We start from the raw sequence: 17656 nt of genomic DNA, 5'->3' as shown, positions 1-17656 counted from the left end.
ATTATCATTATTATTAATAACTACACAGACTTTTTTTCGTATGGCGTTTAAGTTACAGCTTACAAGCAGCACCAACACGTTAAAGTTTGGTTGGGCCTTAGGGTTTTAAAACAACACTACAAAAAAGCTCGACGCTGACGCTTCAGCTTCTCATATCAGTTCAACATCGGGCCTGCCTCGCTCTAACGTGTAATTCACACTTTAAGCAGGACCAGGGATGGCGCATACGGATGTGTCACGAATAACCCAACCACAATTCGTGTCTCGTGTTGTGCACGATTGCTTTTTCGTTGTTGAAAATAACATAAATGTTAATTCTGAAACGCACAAATGGAAACAAAATAAACGCCCAAGCGCAGCTTGGCCTTGAATTCAAGGCAATTATCTAAAGAGCACAGGAGCAGAATAGATAAGGTATGTGACCCTATGGCAGACCTTTAATTTTCTTTAAGTCATGATTAGCTTGCACGCTGTTCTAATCATGACTGGAGCCCGAAACTAAAACAGTTCACTTCCAATAACGTTTCTTAAAATTTCTGAAGATCGGGTCATGTCCCGGACCCGGTACTCCACTCAAACCGAAATGAATCGGTGCCAGGGAAACTGAACCGGCAACCAGGACAATGATAACCTGACATTCAAAAAGGCGAAAACCAATCAATTGTCAAGTGTTGCACTAACCGCAACTGCAAACAAGCCTGTCCTGCCGTGTTGAGTCCCTTCATCTACGTGTTTCAATGCTAAATCTACGCGCAGAGCAAAACATTAAGAAGCAATCCAGACATTCTTACATTTAGGTCTCTTGATGTCCGCACAGCATACCTCCCGTTGACAACAGCCAAGGACCTCTCAACAGCTTTATATTCAAAAGCCTAATATGACAAGACAGCGCACGCCGCCACAGAACAGGGAGACGCCACGCACAGCATACAGCCACAGAACAGCACACAGCGAACCAAAGGTCCATTCGATTCACCTGCACCAGTCAGAACCAGTTCACGGCTGTGCACGTGAAGTTCAGAAATTGTTCAGCGTGAGTTCAGCGGTGCAGGCACAGCACGAACCTGAAACGAATGACGATGTGCCGACAAGGTGCAGGCCTCATTTCCTTTCGCTTAATTTACATCGTTCAGCTAACACTGAACGATGGTAAACCGCACATGTGGACAGTTTATGCGGCGCAGACATCTTGGCAAAGCACACTGCGTTAGTAGAGGCGGGTACGGCGCCTACGCCTAAGGGCTGCGTCGTCTGCTCAGCTGCACGCGCGGCTGCACCAAGCCGACACCGTCAGCGTAGGAGGTGCAAGAAATTCGTGAACCAGTGTTACACTTCTTCTGTACCTTTCGAAACGAATGGCAGTGTTCAGAGACCGTCATTGCCACACCGCTGAAACGAATGGCAAGGTGCAGCACCTCGTGAACGGGTTCACGTGGTGCAGGCGAATCGAACGGACCCCAAGTCTAAGTGGTGTTGAGCGAACGCGCTGCCAAACAGAGAGGGAGGGACAGAGAGAGAAAAAAAAGCAAATGGTGGCTACGTCATTGCGGCGAGGCCCCGCCCTGCACGGATTTGTTGTGAGAACAGTCGCACCCGTGGAAACACGCTCGCCCTGCGCAATTGGGACGGCCGGAGAGAAACCTACCGCACGCCCGCCATCTCGGAGGCCATGCGTCTGCTATCTCTGAACGAATGACAGGAAATTGTTAAATTGCCGTTGTTGCTGCTGTGGCTCTGCTGCTTTCGTTCTCCTGCTACCAATGTCGGCGCCCACGCAGTAAAGCCGGGCAACGTTGTGCGCGGCAACAGTGACGTGAGATGTTCCGTTTGGGCGGGTAATTTGAAGTGCACTAACCCGATGCGGACCACTGGAACATAATTTTATTTCGAAATAAGCACTTTTTTGGCATAAAAGTAACACTACGAGGTTTTCGAACCGCCATTTCAACAATCAACGTCGATCTAATAGTTGCCTTTACTGTCCCTTTAAGCGCCATCCACTGAAGTTGGTCTACGTTGCACTATCAGAACTTCCTTCCTCGCAAGCAGGAGCGCTACATTTCAGCTAACCGCTTCTGGTATTCGCAATACCCTCGTTACTCTTGGTATCGTTACGCAACTATAAACAACTAGCTATATAAACATGAATGTATATGCCTATAGCATTTCTGCACATATTTAGAGTGATTTCGCGACGTCTAGCTCAAAAAAAAAAAAACTTTCACCCCAGTCACCTGCATTCCGCATGCTTCGCATGAGATCGATTCTCATGATACGTGGGATCTGCTGAATCGCACCGAATTGGAATTCCAAGAGTGACATATTCTGTTATACCGCGATTCGCTGCTTTGAGCTCGCAGTCACTTAAACTCATCTCACAATTTCCAAGGATGGCTCATGACACTTTCAGTTTAAGATAAGGCCGTCGCTAAATCGGAATGTCCTTTTTTGATGAACGCCAACAAAATTTCGTTGAGTGAAAAAAGCCATCGAAATGAGCAAATCTATGAACAACTAATTTTCAATTAAAATGAAGGGTTTGAAACTATTATAAAACGACCTATTATTTTCGTGCTATTAGTATCCTTCGATAACATGGGCTCGTATTAGAGCACTGTGTTTGGTACCAGATTTAGGACAGTAATTAACTGTATATAAATCGGAAAGGCGAAATTTATTAGATTTCTTTTGGAAAATGTTAACAAATATGCTGGCCTAAGGTTTCCTACAGCCACTAAGGGCACAATTTTACGAAATTATTTCGCGTCGCATTCCCCTGCTGGACTAAACACACTAAGTGGGGCAGCACGCGTACGCAAGCGCCCAACTTCGTGCGTCTGTGGCCGTCCCCATGTGTGACAGAATGTTGGCGCGATTTCCGTTCGGTTGCGAGAACGTTCTTTCCGCAGAAACCGAAACTATGTCTCCTTGTGTCTTGTTGCACCACGTTGCCTAATCGCACCCACGGTCGGTTTCTTCTTTCGGTTCCTCGTTCTCAAGTCCCCTCCCTCCTGTCCCCTTCAACACAAACACACTCTAAGGCACTCTGGTTTACTCTGCCTGTACGTAACGGCCGCAGCTAAGCCGCCCCGGCAGGCAAACGAATCCGACCTGGCATCAGCGTTCGTCACAACGCTACAAGTACACCCAAGATGCGAGATAGCGTTATCAATGCAGGCCCTCGAAACTATACGTATAAACTCGCCGCCGGAGTGGACATCCCGTCGCATTCACTCCGTTTCCTTGGCGGCAACGGAACGCAGAGGTCCGCTCTGAGTATAGACGTATGGCCGCTTCACTAAACTAGCGAAATATGTATCTCTCGACGTTCTTTGTCTTCATTTCACTGTCGTCGTTGTCCGCGAGCGGTGAGTTTACTTTGCAGCAACTGTTTTGCGCTTTTGTTTAAAATGTACCATCTTATGCTTCCCTCACTTCAGAGGTGTCGCTTACGGGAAGGCTGGAAGGTGAGCAAGAAAGCCAAACTTGTGTGACCAAACTTGAGTGGCCGACGCGCCTGTCTCGCGTCGTACCAGCTGCATTCTAGAGATGCAGCGGTCCTTGCACATAAATCTGCGACCACATTTACGGAGACTGTCAGAAGCACTCTGAAGCGTCGCTTCAAAGGCGAAGTGACAACCTGGAAATCTCCGACAGTCAGTTAATCTTTTATTATTGTGCTCGCGCAGGGTTTCAGTACTGTATTCAGTATTTTCCGGTTTTCAGAGTGACACAGTTGCAGTTGACTTGTAGAGTTAATTTGCATAACACTGCAGTCGCATACCATCCGCGACTGAGTTTACTGCAGGCTGTCCTGCTGCTATCAAAAGCGCCATTTGATCCCACCGTCGGCACTCTTCGATGCATGCACATGCATTTCTTTTTGGATGTGTATGTATGCACAGGTTTCACGCATTCATATATATAAAGGGCGAGGAACATCCCTACCTCCCCTCCCCTACCTTGGCTATGTTCCTGAAAAGTGAGCTCTACCAATGACCACTGCATACCTTCTTTTTGTCGTTCGAGCTTAGCGTGTAAAGTCCACGATGAAAACCCGCGCCGTTTTATGTACAAACCAGTACTAAAACTCGTGTGGACAGATATATGAATAAGCACGAACCATAGCAATTGTTCACTATACTAAACGTGCTGAAAACGCCGCTGTTGTCCTTTTTTTTCGTAAAACACGCCATCATCTGTCCTTGACACTAATGAAAACACTGAGAACGCAAATGTTCGTCTTTGCTTTGTTTAACAACCACGTAGTTCATAACCCTGTCATTGTAAGGGTAATTACTGTTCATATCACGCCATGTTTCCTCGGTTGGTTCACTTGATGCCAACCCTAGAATGTTTCGTCAACAGGGCCTCATCAAGTTCGAGGCCCACGGAACGGCTTTATGCTCTCCATTAGTGGAGTGCATAGTACTCTAAATTGTTACCCACTTTCTTCTCAACACACATATTACAGCTCTCTTGACAAATTAGGCCGTATATTACAAATAAAATAATTTGGTACCGTTCTGCCCACTTGTCTTGCTCCACATCTAGCCCCTTCAATTTTAACCTTTGAGGATGAACAACCTACCTGTTTTTATGTGCCAAAACACGGAATATCGGTGCTGCTGACGTTTTGTAAGAGTATTTCCAAGCTAGTGACTGTCATAAGAGCGTAGCCAATTTCTCTCCCGACGAAAACAAGTCCTTGTTCACTGCTTCTAACCTTCCGTTTTCCCCCAGCCAACTACTTTTCTCGGCCTCTTTTTTTAATAACCTCGGGCTGTGTTCGTGGTGAATAACTGTTCGGAGATTTTGTGTCGGTATCTATTTGCGTGACATAGGTGGTACCCCCGAGGCATTGTACTTCCCGTGGCATGGTTGTTTCTGGTATTCGTTAATGTATGTTCCTTTCCCTCACTTTCCTTTCGGAAGGGTCACCAAATAAGGGGGATGATGATGGCGGTGATGGTGGGGATAATAAAAGATGAAAGGTACAAATAAGCAAAAATCTTATTTCTTAACAAGGGCATACCTCAACACCCCTTCGAAACTTTCATAAGTACAATTCGAATAGGCATCAGTAGTTCGATTATGAGACAGGAATCGATGAGATTTTCGCACCAACACTCCCGGCCGATACATCCTGTGCCGAAACTCAATGTTTCCAAACAAGGATAAGCGCCAATTAGTCCCCGACATTGCAGGCTTGTTTGTTTGTGTGTGTGTGTGTGTGTGTGTGTGTGTGTGTGTGTGTGTGTGTGTGTGTGTGTGTGTGTGTCGCCATAAATAGTAAACAAATTTTAGTCTTACTGAATTTCGACGTGCACTTTGAGGCGTTAAACCTATATATCTCTCTAATATAATTTTCGCCCGTAAAGTGGCACAATTTTTTTGTAACATTCACAAGTCTTTTACTCATGCCGTTTCGGTACGCTGAACAGCTCGTTCCATTTTCTTCCTCTTTTTATTTTTTTTTCTTTGCAGAGATTTGCAACCTACATGAGTCGGTCTTCGACAGAGGCCTGAGAAAGCTGCTTGACTCGGATCGCTTCTTCAAGATAGATTTGCCCGACTTTCTGCATAACGTGGATTACAACCTTTTAAACGTGAGAGTGGGCTTCTTTGATGGTACGCTTCGCGGCATCAGCACCATTCGAAGGAGAGGAAAAGGCACGTTGCAAGTGGACGAGTACGGCAACAGCCGCCTGACTTTTCACGTAGCGGGAGGACCTCTGGAGGCTGACTACACTGCAGGAATCCGGGCGTGGTTCTTACGAACGGCACTAGATGTGCGCGTACGCGTGCCACGTTTCCAGGCATCGTTCACCATCCGAGAGTAAGTAAGTTGCGGCTTAAACGCGCACCGACTGCCCCGTGATTCGTGGTTATAAGAGTGACATTGTGTGCTGAGCTATCGAAGTCGCAGTTTCACCACAAAGGTCAAGCAAGAATTGCGTTAACAACAAATTGAAATGGTACACTAACTAAGGCTAACCCCCGTATTCTGGAACGTCCCTTCACTCCCCGCTTCACCTTCACTTGAGAAAGTCGATGGAAGCGCCCTCTCTAGGCATGGCAAGTCACTGCATATCAACGCTAACGTGGTGCAATTCTCGAGCAGCGCAGTGTCATTTTCAGCCAAGTAGCGGCGCAGGGCTCAACTCCGTGCCACTACTTGGCTGAAAATGACGCTGCGTTGACTTCGAAGAGCGTTTGTAAATACGGGGGTAAGACATTTAGCATCTGATCTATACGCTGGCTTACGAAAATGCTGCCGCGAGCTAAGCGACCTACTGTCTGTCTATGGTTTCACCGCAAAATGCGAGTTGAGAGCATGGTACGTACGAAAGTAAGAGTCGTATGTTGATCCCCGTCAAGACATGATACGCGCGACCACGTCCAAACAGTCGAAGTATGCACTTGCTGCCGAAGGCGCGCAGCCCAAGAGTCACGAGTAACGCACATATCTTGTCGATATTTCCATCGACTCGGAATAAAAAGTAACGACACGCGTCGAGAAAGTGAGTAGTTCTACAAATGAAGCTGCATTTGCAGTGTGGCAGCTTGGGCTAGTTGGTATGGCATGACGATAGTTATAGCGCGAGGACAAAACGACGACACAGAGACAAGAAGGACACGAAAGCGCTCGTGTCTTTCGTGTTCTTCTTGTCTCTGTGTCATCGTTTTGTTCTCGCGCTATAACTATCGTCATGCATTTGCAGGTTGAACAAGCGCACATCTTATAGAGTGTGAACGGAACAGAGCGCCAGACAAGCTTTACTCTGCAGTATCGTATAATAGCGCTTTATTAGCAAAGCAAGTGACGGGCCTCTTCGGGCCTCTAACGCGTCGAACGCGTTATACGAAGGTCGTAGGTTCAATTCCTACTCACGGCTGGTTATTTTTTCACCCACTTTTCTTTCTTCTTATTTACATTCCATTTCTTCTAATAACTTCCCCTATTCATTCCTCGGCATTATTGTCTGTTAGATCTCATTAATATTGTGTCAAAGCACGGAAAAACTAGCCCTTAGGTATACATTTCTTTCCCTTATATATATATATATATATATATATATATATATATATATATATATATATATATATATATATATATATATATATATATATATATATATATATATATATATATATATATATATATATATATATATATATATATATATATATATATATATATATATATATATATATATATATATATATATGCCTGCTGAATTGTAACAAGTTTTACCAAGGATGTTGTTTCTCTGAATGATTCCAGGTCATCGCCAAACGACCTTAGCGTCGAAGTGCACGGAGTGAGGATGTCTAAAGGTAGCCTGATATTCGACGAAGACGACATCAGTTTGGAAGGCCCCATCTACGACATCGTGTTCGAAGAATTCAGACCATTAATTCAGCAAAAGGTTGGCGAATCCCTGGTTCGGGAGCTCCGCAAATTGGCCGAGGAGACTCTCGGAGCAGTGAAGCTGTACGCCGTGTCTAATGCGCAGCGAACTGTTCGCGGAGAAGGTAAGATGATTGTAGACGTAGGCGAAAACGATGTGCACGTATATGAATTCTTGACCAAGTGTAAGATTCGCACATTCTAGTGTCATTAGCTACTAACCGTCACGTAAACGTTTCTGGGAGGCCATGTGCTCTGTAGGTGGAGCTATCCAGATGCGAGAACGGTTGAGGGCCAGTTGAGACGCGTGAACTGCCACTATGGTTGCAGAAATGCGCCACTATTCTCTTCCCATCTATGTGGCGATCGTGACTAAACATTCATCTAAAATAGCTAGCACCGAACTGCGTGCCGTACACGCGGATGGTATAGTTGCAACCAGCAATTGAAACGCCGATCGGAACATCTGGAAAGATGATTTAATGAGAGGAAAGTCCCTTGTGGGAAAAAAAACAAGACTTTAGTACAGGTGATATCACTTATGCGTTCCTTTTCTGCAATTTGCTCCGCACGACAAGTTTTGCAACTTATTTATGGTTAGCGACAGGGCTATTTTTATTATTTTTTTAAAGCGCGAGACTCTTAAATATCTAGGGGAAATACCCGTCGTCTGCAAAAAAATTGAGGGACCCTTGAGGTTCGCTTTCAAGAGTTGAACACGATAGCGAAATCCGGCCCCTACTGCACCCTTCAACCGCTAACTGCATACTTATTAGGTTTTGTTACACACACGTACACACGCACACAAACGCGCTCGCGCGCAAGCGCGATGTATCTATAGTAATGCAGTAACTGTGCAGTGTCGCCTTCCCTCTGCTAGAACGGCGCTCTGCTGTAGTCGAGACACGTTTTTCACAGTGTCTCACAGATTGCACACAGACACACACGCACATACACACACACACGGGTGCGCGTGTGAATGGTACATACAGGTTTATGATCTAACGCAAGAGTCGCATGGGCTCCAATATATACGCTGCGCGCTCGCCATCTTGGAGGCCATAAAAAGTCTCACAGTGCCTCACAGATGGCAGCACATTATCTAGCGTTTGCTGTTTGCTTGATGAACGCCTCTAGAAAGGCATGATATGTTTTCCGCTAGATTGGCGTATTTGTCCATTTTTAGAGCTGTTTTAAAGTTTATCTGCGTTTTTAGCGGCGATGGCTGCAATACCCCGGCCTTTTTTGACGTAGTTTGATGGCGTTCAAAATGCGCCTACAAATCGCCGAATGGGCTCGTTTTCGTCGTGACACCAGTCGAACAAAATTCGTTAAGGAGACTCCTTCCACTACATACCATATATGCAATGTTTTTCCCCGAAGCAGTTTCAAGTAACATCATGGATTCGTGGTAGGTCACCTGCTTGCCACACGAACGGCCTGGGTTCGATCGCCATTGAGACCGAAAATTTTAACCTTTATTTTATTTGCCCCTTTCTCCATTTTTCGCTCACGGACAATTTTTCGCTCACAACAAACGGTGCCGACGCTGACGGTGGCATTTCTGCAACGCGAGCTCTCTAACGCTATCGCGTTAAGAACCTCTCCGTGCAATTCGGTTCGCCACTAAGTCACGCCCACCACTAAGCCACGCCCACCGACAGAAACAGAATGCGCCGAGTTTGCTCGGCGTGGCGCAAGCCGAGTACAAGGGACGAAATGCCCACGCGTTGAACGCCGGCATGCCAGAGCCACGTTTGCACGCAAGATTGCGGCGCTAGTTCAGTCATTCTTACAAGGTGTGTAACAGGCTGTGGTTCGGCTCTATCTACTCAGTCTACGCCAAGGAAAGACCTATAACATCAGTCATGAAAGCCACGTTAAGCCCCGAAGATTGATCAGCTTCTCTGTTTCTTAAGTTGTATACTGAGCTAATGTAAACTTCACTGTTTTGTTCTTTGCCAGGAAATCCTCCTACAATATTGCCAGGAGCAATATTATAGGAGTGCTCATGTTCAAGGTCGCACGTGAAATGACTTTTACACACCGCAAAGGCTTTAGTTCTAGAACACCTAGAACGACACGTAGACAGTCCAGAAGGCCCGTGATGTTTCTGTAGGCCTAGGCCAGCCAGTCTCATCATGGGTCAAGCCATCTGCTCATCCCATGTCCCTCCTCGTATGAGCTATTCGAAACCGAAATAACGTGCTTGTCATGTCATTTTATGTCATGTCATGTCATGTCACTTTGTGTATGTGCCGTGCACCAATGATCACTGTAAAACGTGAAGTGAAAAGCCCACCGCTCGAGTTGCACACGTGTAAGAGACGACGCACTTCGCACACGTCGAAAACAAGTGTGGTCCCATTAAAACAGCCACGTAAACAATAAACTAGGGCATGTCTTGGCTATCGCACGACTCTTACAGACTTTTACATTAACTAAAGAAGCAACGCCGCAGTAATATTGAATGAAACACTTTCAGTATAGTCTATGGACATTAATGTTCCTTGTTGTGGACGTTGGTTAACGTTGTGTAATGCTGATTAATGTTTACCGACGACAGCCCCTGGACCCGATGCAATTACAAATTTGATGTTAAATGTTTTACTTCAAGAATCGCCTAACATTCTTTTAGATAATGTGAATTACTCATTGAAGAACTCATGGATATCGCTAGAATGAAAACTAGCTGAAGTTATATTGCTGCCGAAGATACAGGGCGGTGGGTGCATATTAAAACAGATAAGTCCGATCGCCTTGACGTCAAATTTCGTAAAAGTTCTTGAGAGAGATATACATACTTGAATCAATAAATTTATTGACGAGAGGTTAATTCTAAGTCCCTGTCAAGTCGGATTCAGGGCTGTGTGTTCAAAATGTAACGCATATGTTTATTTATAAAGTCGTATGCAGTTAGCGCGCCAGCACAAGCATGCGGCTGTAGTTACTTCGGAAATCGCTAAAGCATACGATACAGTAGAGCACAGTATTCTGATATATCGATTGAAATCCTTTAACTTTCCGGCATACATAGTAACGTATTCCCACTGCCCTCTGCCCCCGATAAAGATAAATTGGAAAAAGTGCAAAACATGGGCGCCCGTTATGTCCTGGGAAACATTGTTAAGAGCCACAACTTCAGCATGACGCACTGCAAGCAAGCTTTAGGATGGGAACAGTTGGTCACTCGCCGGGCTAAGCAGCGTCTAAAGCTTTTCCATAATATATACTTATCTCGAACTTGTATTCCTCGTGACAGTTACATATTTCCACCTCATTACGTGTCTGGACGAGTCGATCACATTTACAAAGTGCGGGAGTACCGATGTAAGACAGCAGCGTTCAGTAATTCTTTTTTCCCTAAAACGGTTTCCCAGTGGAATCGATTACCTTCAGCGATCGTTGTCGCTGTTCGTAGTGATTCATTTTTTTCCTTTGTTAGAGTCAAGTGAATTGTTCAGTTGATGATGGGTGTTTTGTTGTGCGGTATACATATTGTATTTGTTTTCGTCGTACTGTATGTTACCCACTGGCATTTTTCGTACATTTTTGTCAATCTCTGTTACGTTGTGTATTCAGTGTACTTCCTACTATCTGGATAAGCTGTACTGTACTTGCCGCAAATTGAGCTTGTGTTCTGTCTTGTAATCATGTTGTATTCCCCCCACTGTAATGCCTTATGGTGCTGTGGGTATCAAATAAACAAAACAAACGTGGACTCACGAATGTTTTGTAGAAAAGAAGTTTTATTGTTTTAAAGACGGCTTTTCATCTACAATCCACACATGAACGAGAGGAGTACCGCAAGGCTCAGTGCTGTCTCCGGTGCTATTGAATAGGCTAATGAGCACCATTCTATGTAACCAGAAAATCACAACTTATGTGCATGCTGATGATGCAACGGGAGACAACATTAAGACCTTATATGAACGGCTTCAGTCTTATCTGGACACCCTGGAGAGCTGGCTTGATGACAATCACTTCTTACTGAGTACGAGTAAATGTGCCCTTCTTGTATTCCCCTTCAAATATCCCTTTCACATCTCATCATGTTACCATTCTAAGGACATACCCCACATCAAATCTATTAAATACCTTGGGGTAATTTATAATGCGCCTCTTTTGGCAACAACACATCGAATATACACAGCCGGAAAAGGTGTACGAGCCGTAGGCACGTTGCGTATAATAAGCAACTACCGAATAGGCATGAGAAGAGAACCACTAGTAATGATATCTCGAATGTACGTACGTTCGTCCGATTCTGGAATTTGGTTGCACGTTTTTCTATGATGCGGCAGCCTAGAAAATTCGGCCTCTAATTCTTTTAGAAAGGGAATCGCTACGCTTATGCCTTGATCTTCCTAAAATGGTTTCTAAGTGCATTTTATACCTAGCATCAAGAGTTACTTCTCTTTCTTGCAGGTATTCGTATCTTGACCGTTCAGACGTTTTTAAGAATTTACGAGTCATCAGAGCAGTCGGAGACCGCATTTATATTCTCTCCGGAATTATTTGTCGGTGTTAGATGCCACGATTTCACAGCCCAACAATTATATTTGTAGAACGTTTATTGGACCCCCTGGGGGTACGTATCTACGCGACAACACCGTCTAGCCATAATTCACACAATGTGGCTATCTGATTTGACGACATTTTTCTTAATAATGCAAAGTTACTCCCCTCTCACATTCTAGATGGTTTATTACAGGAACACTTGCAGAGCGTCAAAACAAGCTTAGCTATTTCTACGCATGCACCACAGTGTGACGAAAAGTTAAATGTTTGTATATATAGACCACAGTTGAATTGGTGGTATTCCCTTCGACTACCTGATTTAATACCTGTTTTTGTTGATCAGATTCTGCCAGTGGTACTTGCGTTACGAAATTTATACGCGGACATTACATCGGCTGTTGTAATTAGACATTCTTTGTCTTCTAGCGTTGCACTTTCTGTTGGTGCTGACTCGCACATAATAAAGGTGTTTCGTGCATTAATACCCCCACAACTGAGAAAACTTAGACAAGTCTGGTTGCCTGTTCATAAAAAGCTGCTCCCAAACGAAATTGCCGATTATGTGAAGTCATCAAAAAGTGGGCCGATTTTACCATCGTTTCCACCTTCCGCTGATGAGACATCTGCGCGATTTTGCCGGCGTAACACTATGGAAAGTTTTGCAAGTATATGACTCACAAAGTTCACAAAATATCAGCCCTTATTACACCCCATGCGCCGATCATTTTGCGAAACATGTAAATTAGAAGTCGCAATTACGAGGCTGCGTTGTAGGGTGCCGAAGCTAAATTTCTACCACCACATGCAGGTCCAATAAGGCTCTTTCTTCCATGTGCGCTTTCTGTGGCGAGCTATATACTGTGGATAATTAATTTTTGACCTGGAGGGGATTTACTACAGCTCGTAGATCCAAGTTAGACAATCCTTTACTGTACTATATTGGAATTAATATGTTCATGCCCGTAACTGTCTTATGAAGCCTCTGTTTCTGGGTTTGCCAGTGCGATAGTTTGCGTGGCTGTGCGGAATTATATGAATGAAAACAAGAGACCAACAAACTAATCTATATTATTATCCCTCTGCGTCGACATATGCATAACTTTTCTTATTTATTTATGTTTTTTTAGGTTTCTGATTTAATTTATTTTCTTTTACTAATAAAGGAAGCTTTGAAGTCAGTACATTTGAGTGAGCATCAAAATTTCTTTCCAAAATTTTTAACGTTTTCATTTTATAATCTCCATTACTCTAAAAATGAATAAGATTTCATAATACCGCTCGATTCCCGGCCAACCCCCCCACAGTGGGTAGGAGCGACAAAAGAAGGTGAACAAGAACGAGAACAAGCGCGTTCCTGACTACACATTCTTTTTCTGCCATCACGGCACAGCACATGCAAGATAATGCTATTTACTATGACGATAACGCTGAAGAAGATGATCATGATCACCGACAACGACTGGCTTGTAAAGTAAATGACGTCTCGACATACTCTACGATGTATTTCATATGACGTAAAACAAACAAGAATCACCAAGAGAACGTGCACAGACGTCATATTCGCCACCTTCAGGCTAGATCCGATACCACAAATGAGTAGCAATGAAGGCAAAACGAAATTCACAAGTCAACACAGACTACCAGTTATGACAAACAAAAATTGCACATAATCGTACACAACTTTGTCACTCATTTACATGCATGAATGGTGAACGAGCGATTTACGGTAAGACCAAGTGGTTCAACTGCTTCGCCCACTTATTCATTAATTTAGTGAATGTGCTGTGATTTTTTTTCAGGAGTCTCTGTATGAAATACCGATGTCGACTATTATTATGCACATACTATAGTGCCTATTAAAGACAACAAGTATGTATTGTCATGTTTTCAATCAACACTCTCATTTGTAACGTCTTCGAGTATTCAACGTATTGAAATAAATGAAACAAATGAAGTCAGGGCATTCGTAATACAAATACAAACCCTTACCACACGGAGGCTTTTTATGCTTACAGCTAGTATAAGCAACGAAGTGTTGGAAGCTGCATGTTAAAAATAGTGCGTGTATAGCTTTCCATGAACTATTAAAGGTAGTGTTCAATTACGTTGAATAAAAAGTTTTACTTGTTGCCGTCACGATAAATCAGTCTTTATCTCAGTTTTAGTAGCTATCTCGATTAAGCTTTCCTCGCATTTGGTGTTGTTTTTTCCTTCCAGATTCGTTGGCTCTTCGAGCATGGAAACATGGTTTTAATGCTGCCACGAGCCTTTCAGCACTCATCGAGGGTGGCCGTTCTCATCGACGTCGCACCAACGCACACTCAGGGTCAACCAGCACAATAGGGCAGCGCTTGGATTCTTACAGAGTGCGTCGGCAGCGCCAGATGGGCGTCTTCGAACGCTGCCTTAGAACGCTCGTTGTGTCGACGGGATTCGAACCGGCGACCTTACCCGATGATCTAGGAGCGTTCAACTATTCCACAGCCCTGGTGAACGAGATCGATGGGAACGTGACGGGCCTCTCGAGCATCTCTCTTAACGGCGCCAGCTGGATGTCTGTCGACGAGTGCGGCATCCGGGCTCGGTTCGACCTGGTATTCAAGGGTCTCAGGGTCAATGCGACAGCGTCAGCCCGCAAATGGTCAATGAGCAGGAGTGTGGCCTTCGTGATGGAGATCCCGGAAGTCGAGGTCCTTCTAGAGATCCAAGAGTAAGTAGAATCATGAAGTCGTAGAGCGTAACGTAATTTCTGATGGAACTTGTAAAAAATTTGGCACATCCCAGGTGCACGTTAAAGAACCCCAGGTGGTTGAAATTTCCGGAGCCCTCCACTACGGCGTCTCTCATAATCATATGGTGGTTTTGTGACGTTAAACCCCACAAATCAATCAATCAATCACTTACCTTCGGAGTCGATGCATGTTTATGCGAAGCATGCGTATGGAAGGTGACTGTGTTGTAATATGTTTACTGAGCGAAACGTTACAAAATAACGCTAAATATATGTACAGATACTGTACGCTCAGACATATGTTAAGCAATCGCGTATGTTTTATATAACCAGTTGTTTACAGTTGCGTAACATGGGTGTTAGCAACATGGGTATTAGCAGCACCAGAAGCAGTAAGCTGACATTATAGTGCCACTATACTGATATGTAGCGCTCATGCTCGCGAGGCTGGTAGCCGGGCACACTGCTATATCAACTTCAGTGGATGGCGCTTAACTATACAACTGACGTTAACCCGACGCGACGGCCGTATTATATAGTAGTACACGTGTCATGTTTCTAAAATAGGATAGCTAGCATGGCCATCACCATCGACGCTTCACGAAAAATTACTGTTAGCGCCTATAAGAAGACGGCTTTCGAGAGCTGGCGTGGCTCTGTGCTAGAATACTTACTTGCCGTGCAGTATGCTGGGGTAAGATTCCTGCTGCAACCCTAACACATTGAAACTGGCAATCACCTGTGGCACAAACCCGCAAACATGTAGTGCATACCCGCCACTGGAATACGAGTACGAGCCCCACGCGTCTGGCGGAAAGAGTTGGACGACGCAGGCAACGAGATTGTCACATTATTCATGTAGTGACCAGCGAGCCATATTTTTCGGACCAATTTTCGTTTTCCCCAAGTTAAGGAGTGTTAACGAAAGCACCAACTCGTAGGCGGATAGATAGATAGATAGATAGATTGATTGATTGATAGATAGATAGATAGATAGATAGATAGATAGATAGATAGATAGATAGATAGATAGATAGATAGATAGATAGATAGATAGATAGATAGATAGATAGATAGATAGATAGATAGATAGATAGATAGATAGATAGATAGATAGATAGATAGATAGATAGATAGATAGATAGATAGATAGATAGATAGATAGATAGATAGATAGATAGATAGATAGATAGATAGATAGATAGATAGATAGATAGATAGATAGATAGATAGATAGATAGATAGATAGATAGATAGATAGATAGATAGATAGATATGGTAAAAGTGCTTGCAGTACGCAAAAAAAACAACTTGCATTTAACACAGTGCGTGTGGCCTTGCATATACGCAATGCCAAAAATGTGTCTTGCGTTTCTTCCAGAACTGAGGATTCGCTTCAAATTACTACCTATGACGTGACCTTTACCTTTAACGTCACGGTAACACCAACAATGGCGGGGACAGTTGGCTGGCTCGTTGACTTATTCGGCGGACTATCCAATACAACCCTAGAGGACAACGATCTACAGCTAATCAAGTCGTCTTCGCGCAGATACGTTCAGCGGATCGTCGACGCGGTTAAGGGTTTCATCGCTGATCCTCCGCCCATACCGACGGCGCAGCGCCAAGGGTGACCATCTGTGACACTTTATTGAATGTTATCGCCATAATAAAAAAGACAGGTTGGTGAAAAGTGCACGAACATTTACCGCGATCAAGTACGGATGCACAGCACGGCATGTGTTATGAAAGCATGTCTACCTCGACGACAACGTGTAGGCGCGTTCTGATTGATGGCAGGGCAAATGGCAATGACAACAAGAGAGGAATGATACGATGCTAACCACAGCAGAGAACAGAGCCTTTTGTAAAATAAATCACGTTTACATAGCAAACTGGGCAAATTGGTTGATATTCCTGTCTTTAGGCACCTCAAAATAAAAGGGCAAACACGAAAGAACGACAAACACGGCACTATAGAACTTAGCGCTGCTCCAACTTGCCCATTTTGCTGCTCTGCTAAGTACGGGCAACTTTTCTCGCCATAGAAGCGAAGTCTACGAAGCCAAATTGCGGGTATACTACCGCTGATGAACGCAGTCACACAATTACCTCCATACATAACATTGATATAAATATGCTCTTCTATTTTTCACGTGTAGCCCTTTTAGACAAAAAGCAGCTCACACCAGTAAGATATATTACATCGCTAATGACAAATAAACATTGCACATAACTGCCACACCGCTTTGTCCCTCATTTACTCGCGGGGGTGCTGAACAGGTGATTTACGGTAACACCAAATGGCCCCACTGCATGGCCCACTCGTCATTCATTTCATAGACCTAGCAGACTGACGACCGTCGAGAGAGAGAAAGCGTGTTTGGTGACACGTAGAAGTGGCACGTAGGAGTGGTGCGAGCAGCGCAGAGTTATCCAGTGGGTGCTCGAATACTAGCGACTGGCCACGACGTGACAACGGACAGGCCTTAAGGAACTTCGCTTCAAAAGAAAATTTGGTTGGGGGGAGCGGGGATGCGGGCCTGGAGTGCCAGCCCCTGGCTATGCCACTGCAAGCCTGCGTTAGGTGGATGACGTATGCCCCGCATGCTAGCCATACGTCATCCCCCTAATGCGTCATATGCGTCACCAGGCCCGGATAGTTCTCAGGCTATATTGCATGCAATGTACCAAGAATCGGCAATGTCACAGTCTGTAGCAATCTAAACATAAGTGTCTAGGGTGATGTTCTGCCGAAAAATAAAAGTGCGTATTACTTGTAAGTCGCTGCTTGCTCGAGCATTCGAATTACTCCGACAATTGGTATTTTTAAGCGAATATGCACACGCCGCTGCCGTAGCCGAATATTCTGGAAGTACGAAAACGCATCATTATTGACTCAAATAAGGCTTTAATAAGGGAAATATTCGATTCGTGTTTGGAATTGAATATATTCGCAAACTCTAAAAACGTCCCTACATAGGTTATTT

General features: G+C 44.4%; 1 protein-coding gene across 1 annotated transcript; it reads left to right on the top strand.

Moving 5' to 3' along the window:
- The first annotated feature begins 3233 nt into the window (after nt 1–3233).
- Nucleotides 3234–16359, top strand: LOC142768908 (uncharacterized). The gene is made up of 5 exons (XM_075871453.1): nt 3234–3368; nt 5488–5839; nt 7289–7539; nt 14153–14645; nt 16048–16359. The coding sequence occupies exons 1-5, from the start codon at nt 3314–3316 to the stop codon at nt 16298–16300; spliced, it is 1404 nt and encodes a 467-aa protein (XP_075727568.1). The 5' UTR covers nt 3234–3313; the 3' UTR covers nt 16301–16359.
- Nucleotides 16360–17656: the final 1297 nt, after the last annotated feature.

The sequence above is a fragment of the Rhipicephalus microplus genome, chromosome 1 (assembly GCF_043290135.1).
Source record: "Rhipicephalus microplus isolate Deutch F79 chromosome 1, USDA_Rmic, whole genome shotgun sequence".
NCBI lineage: Eukaryota > Metazoa > Arthropoda > Arachnida > Ixodida > Ixodidae > Rhipicephalus > Rhipicephalus microplus.
Note: the sequence above shows the minus strand (reverse complement) of the source record. Positions and strands in the feature narration are given on the sequence as shown.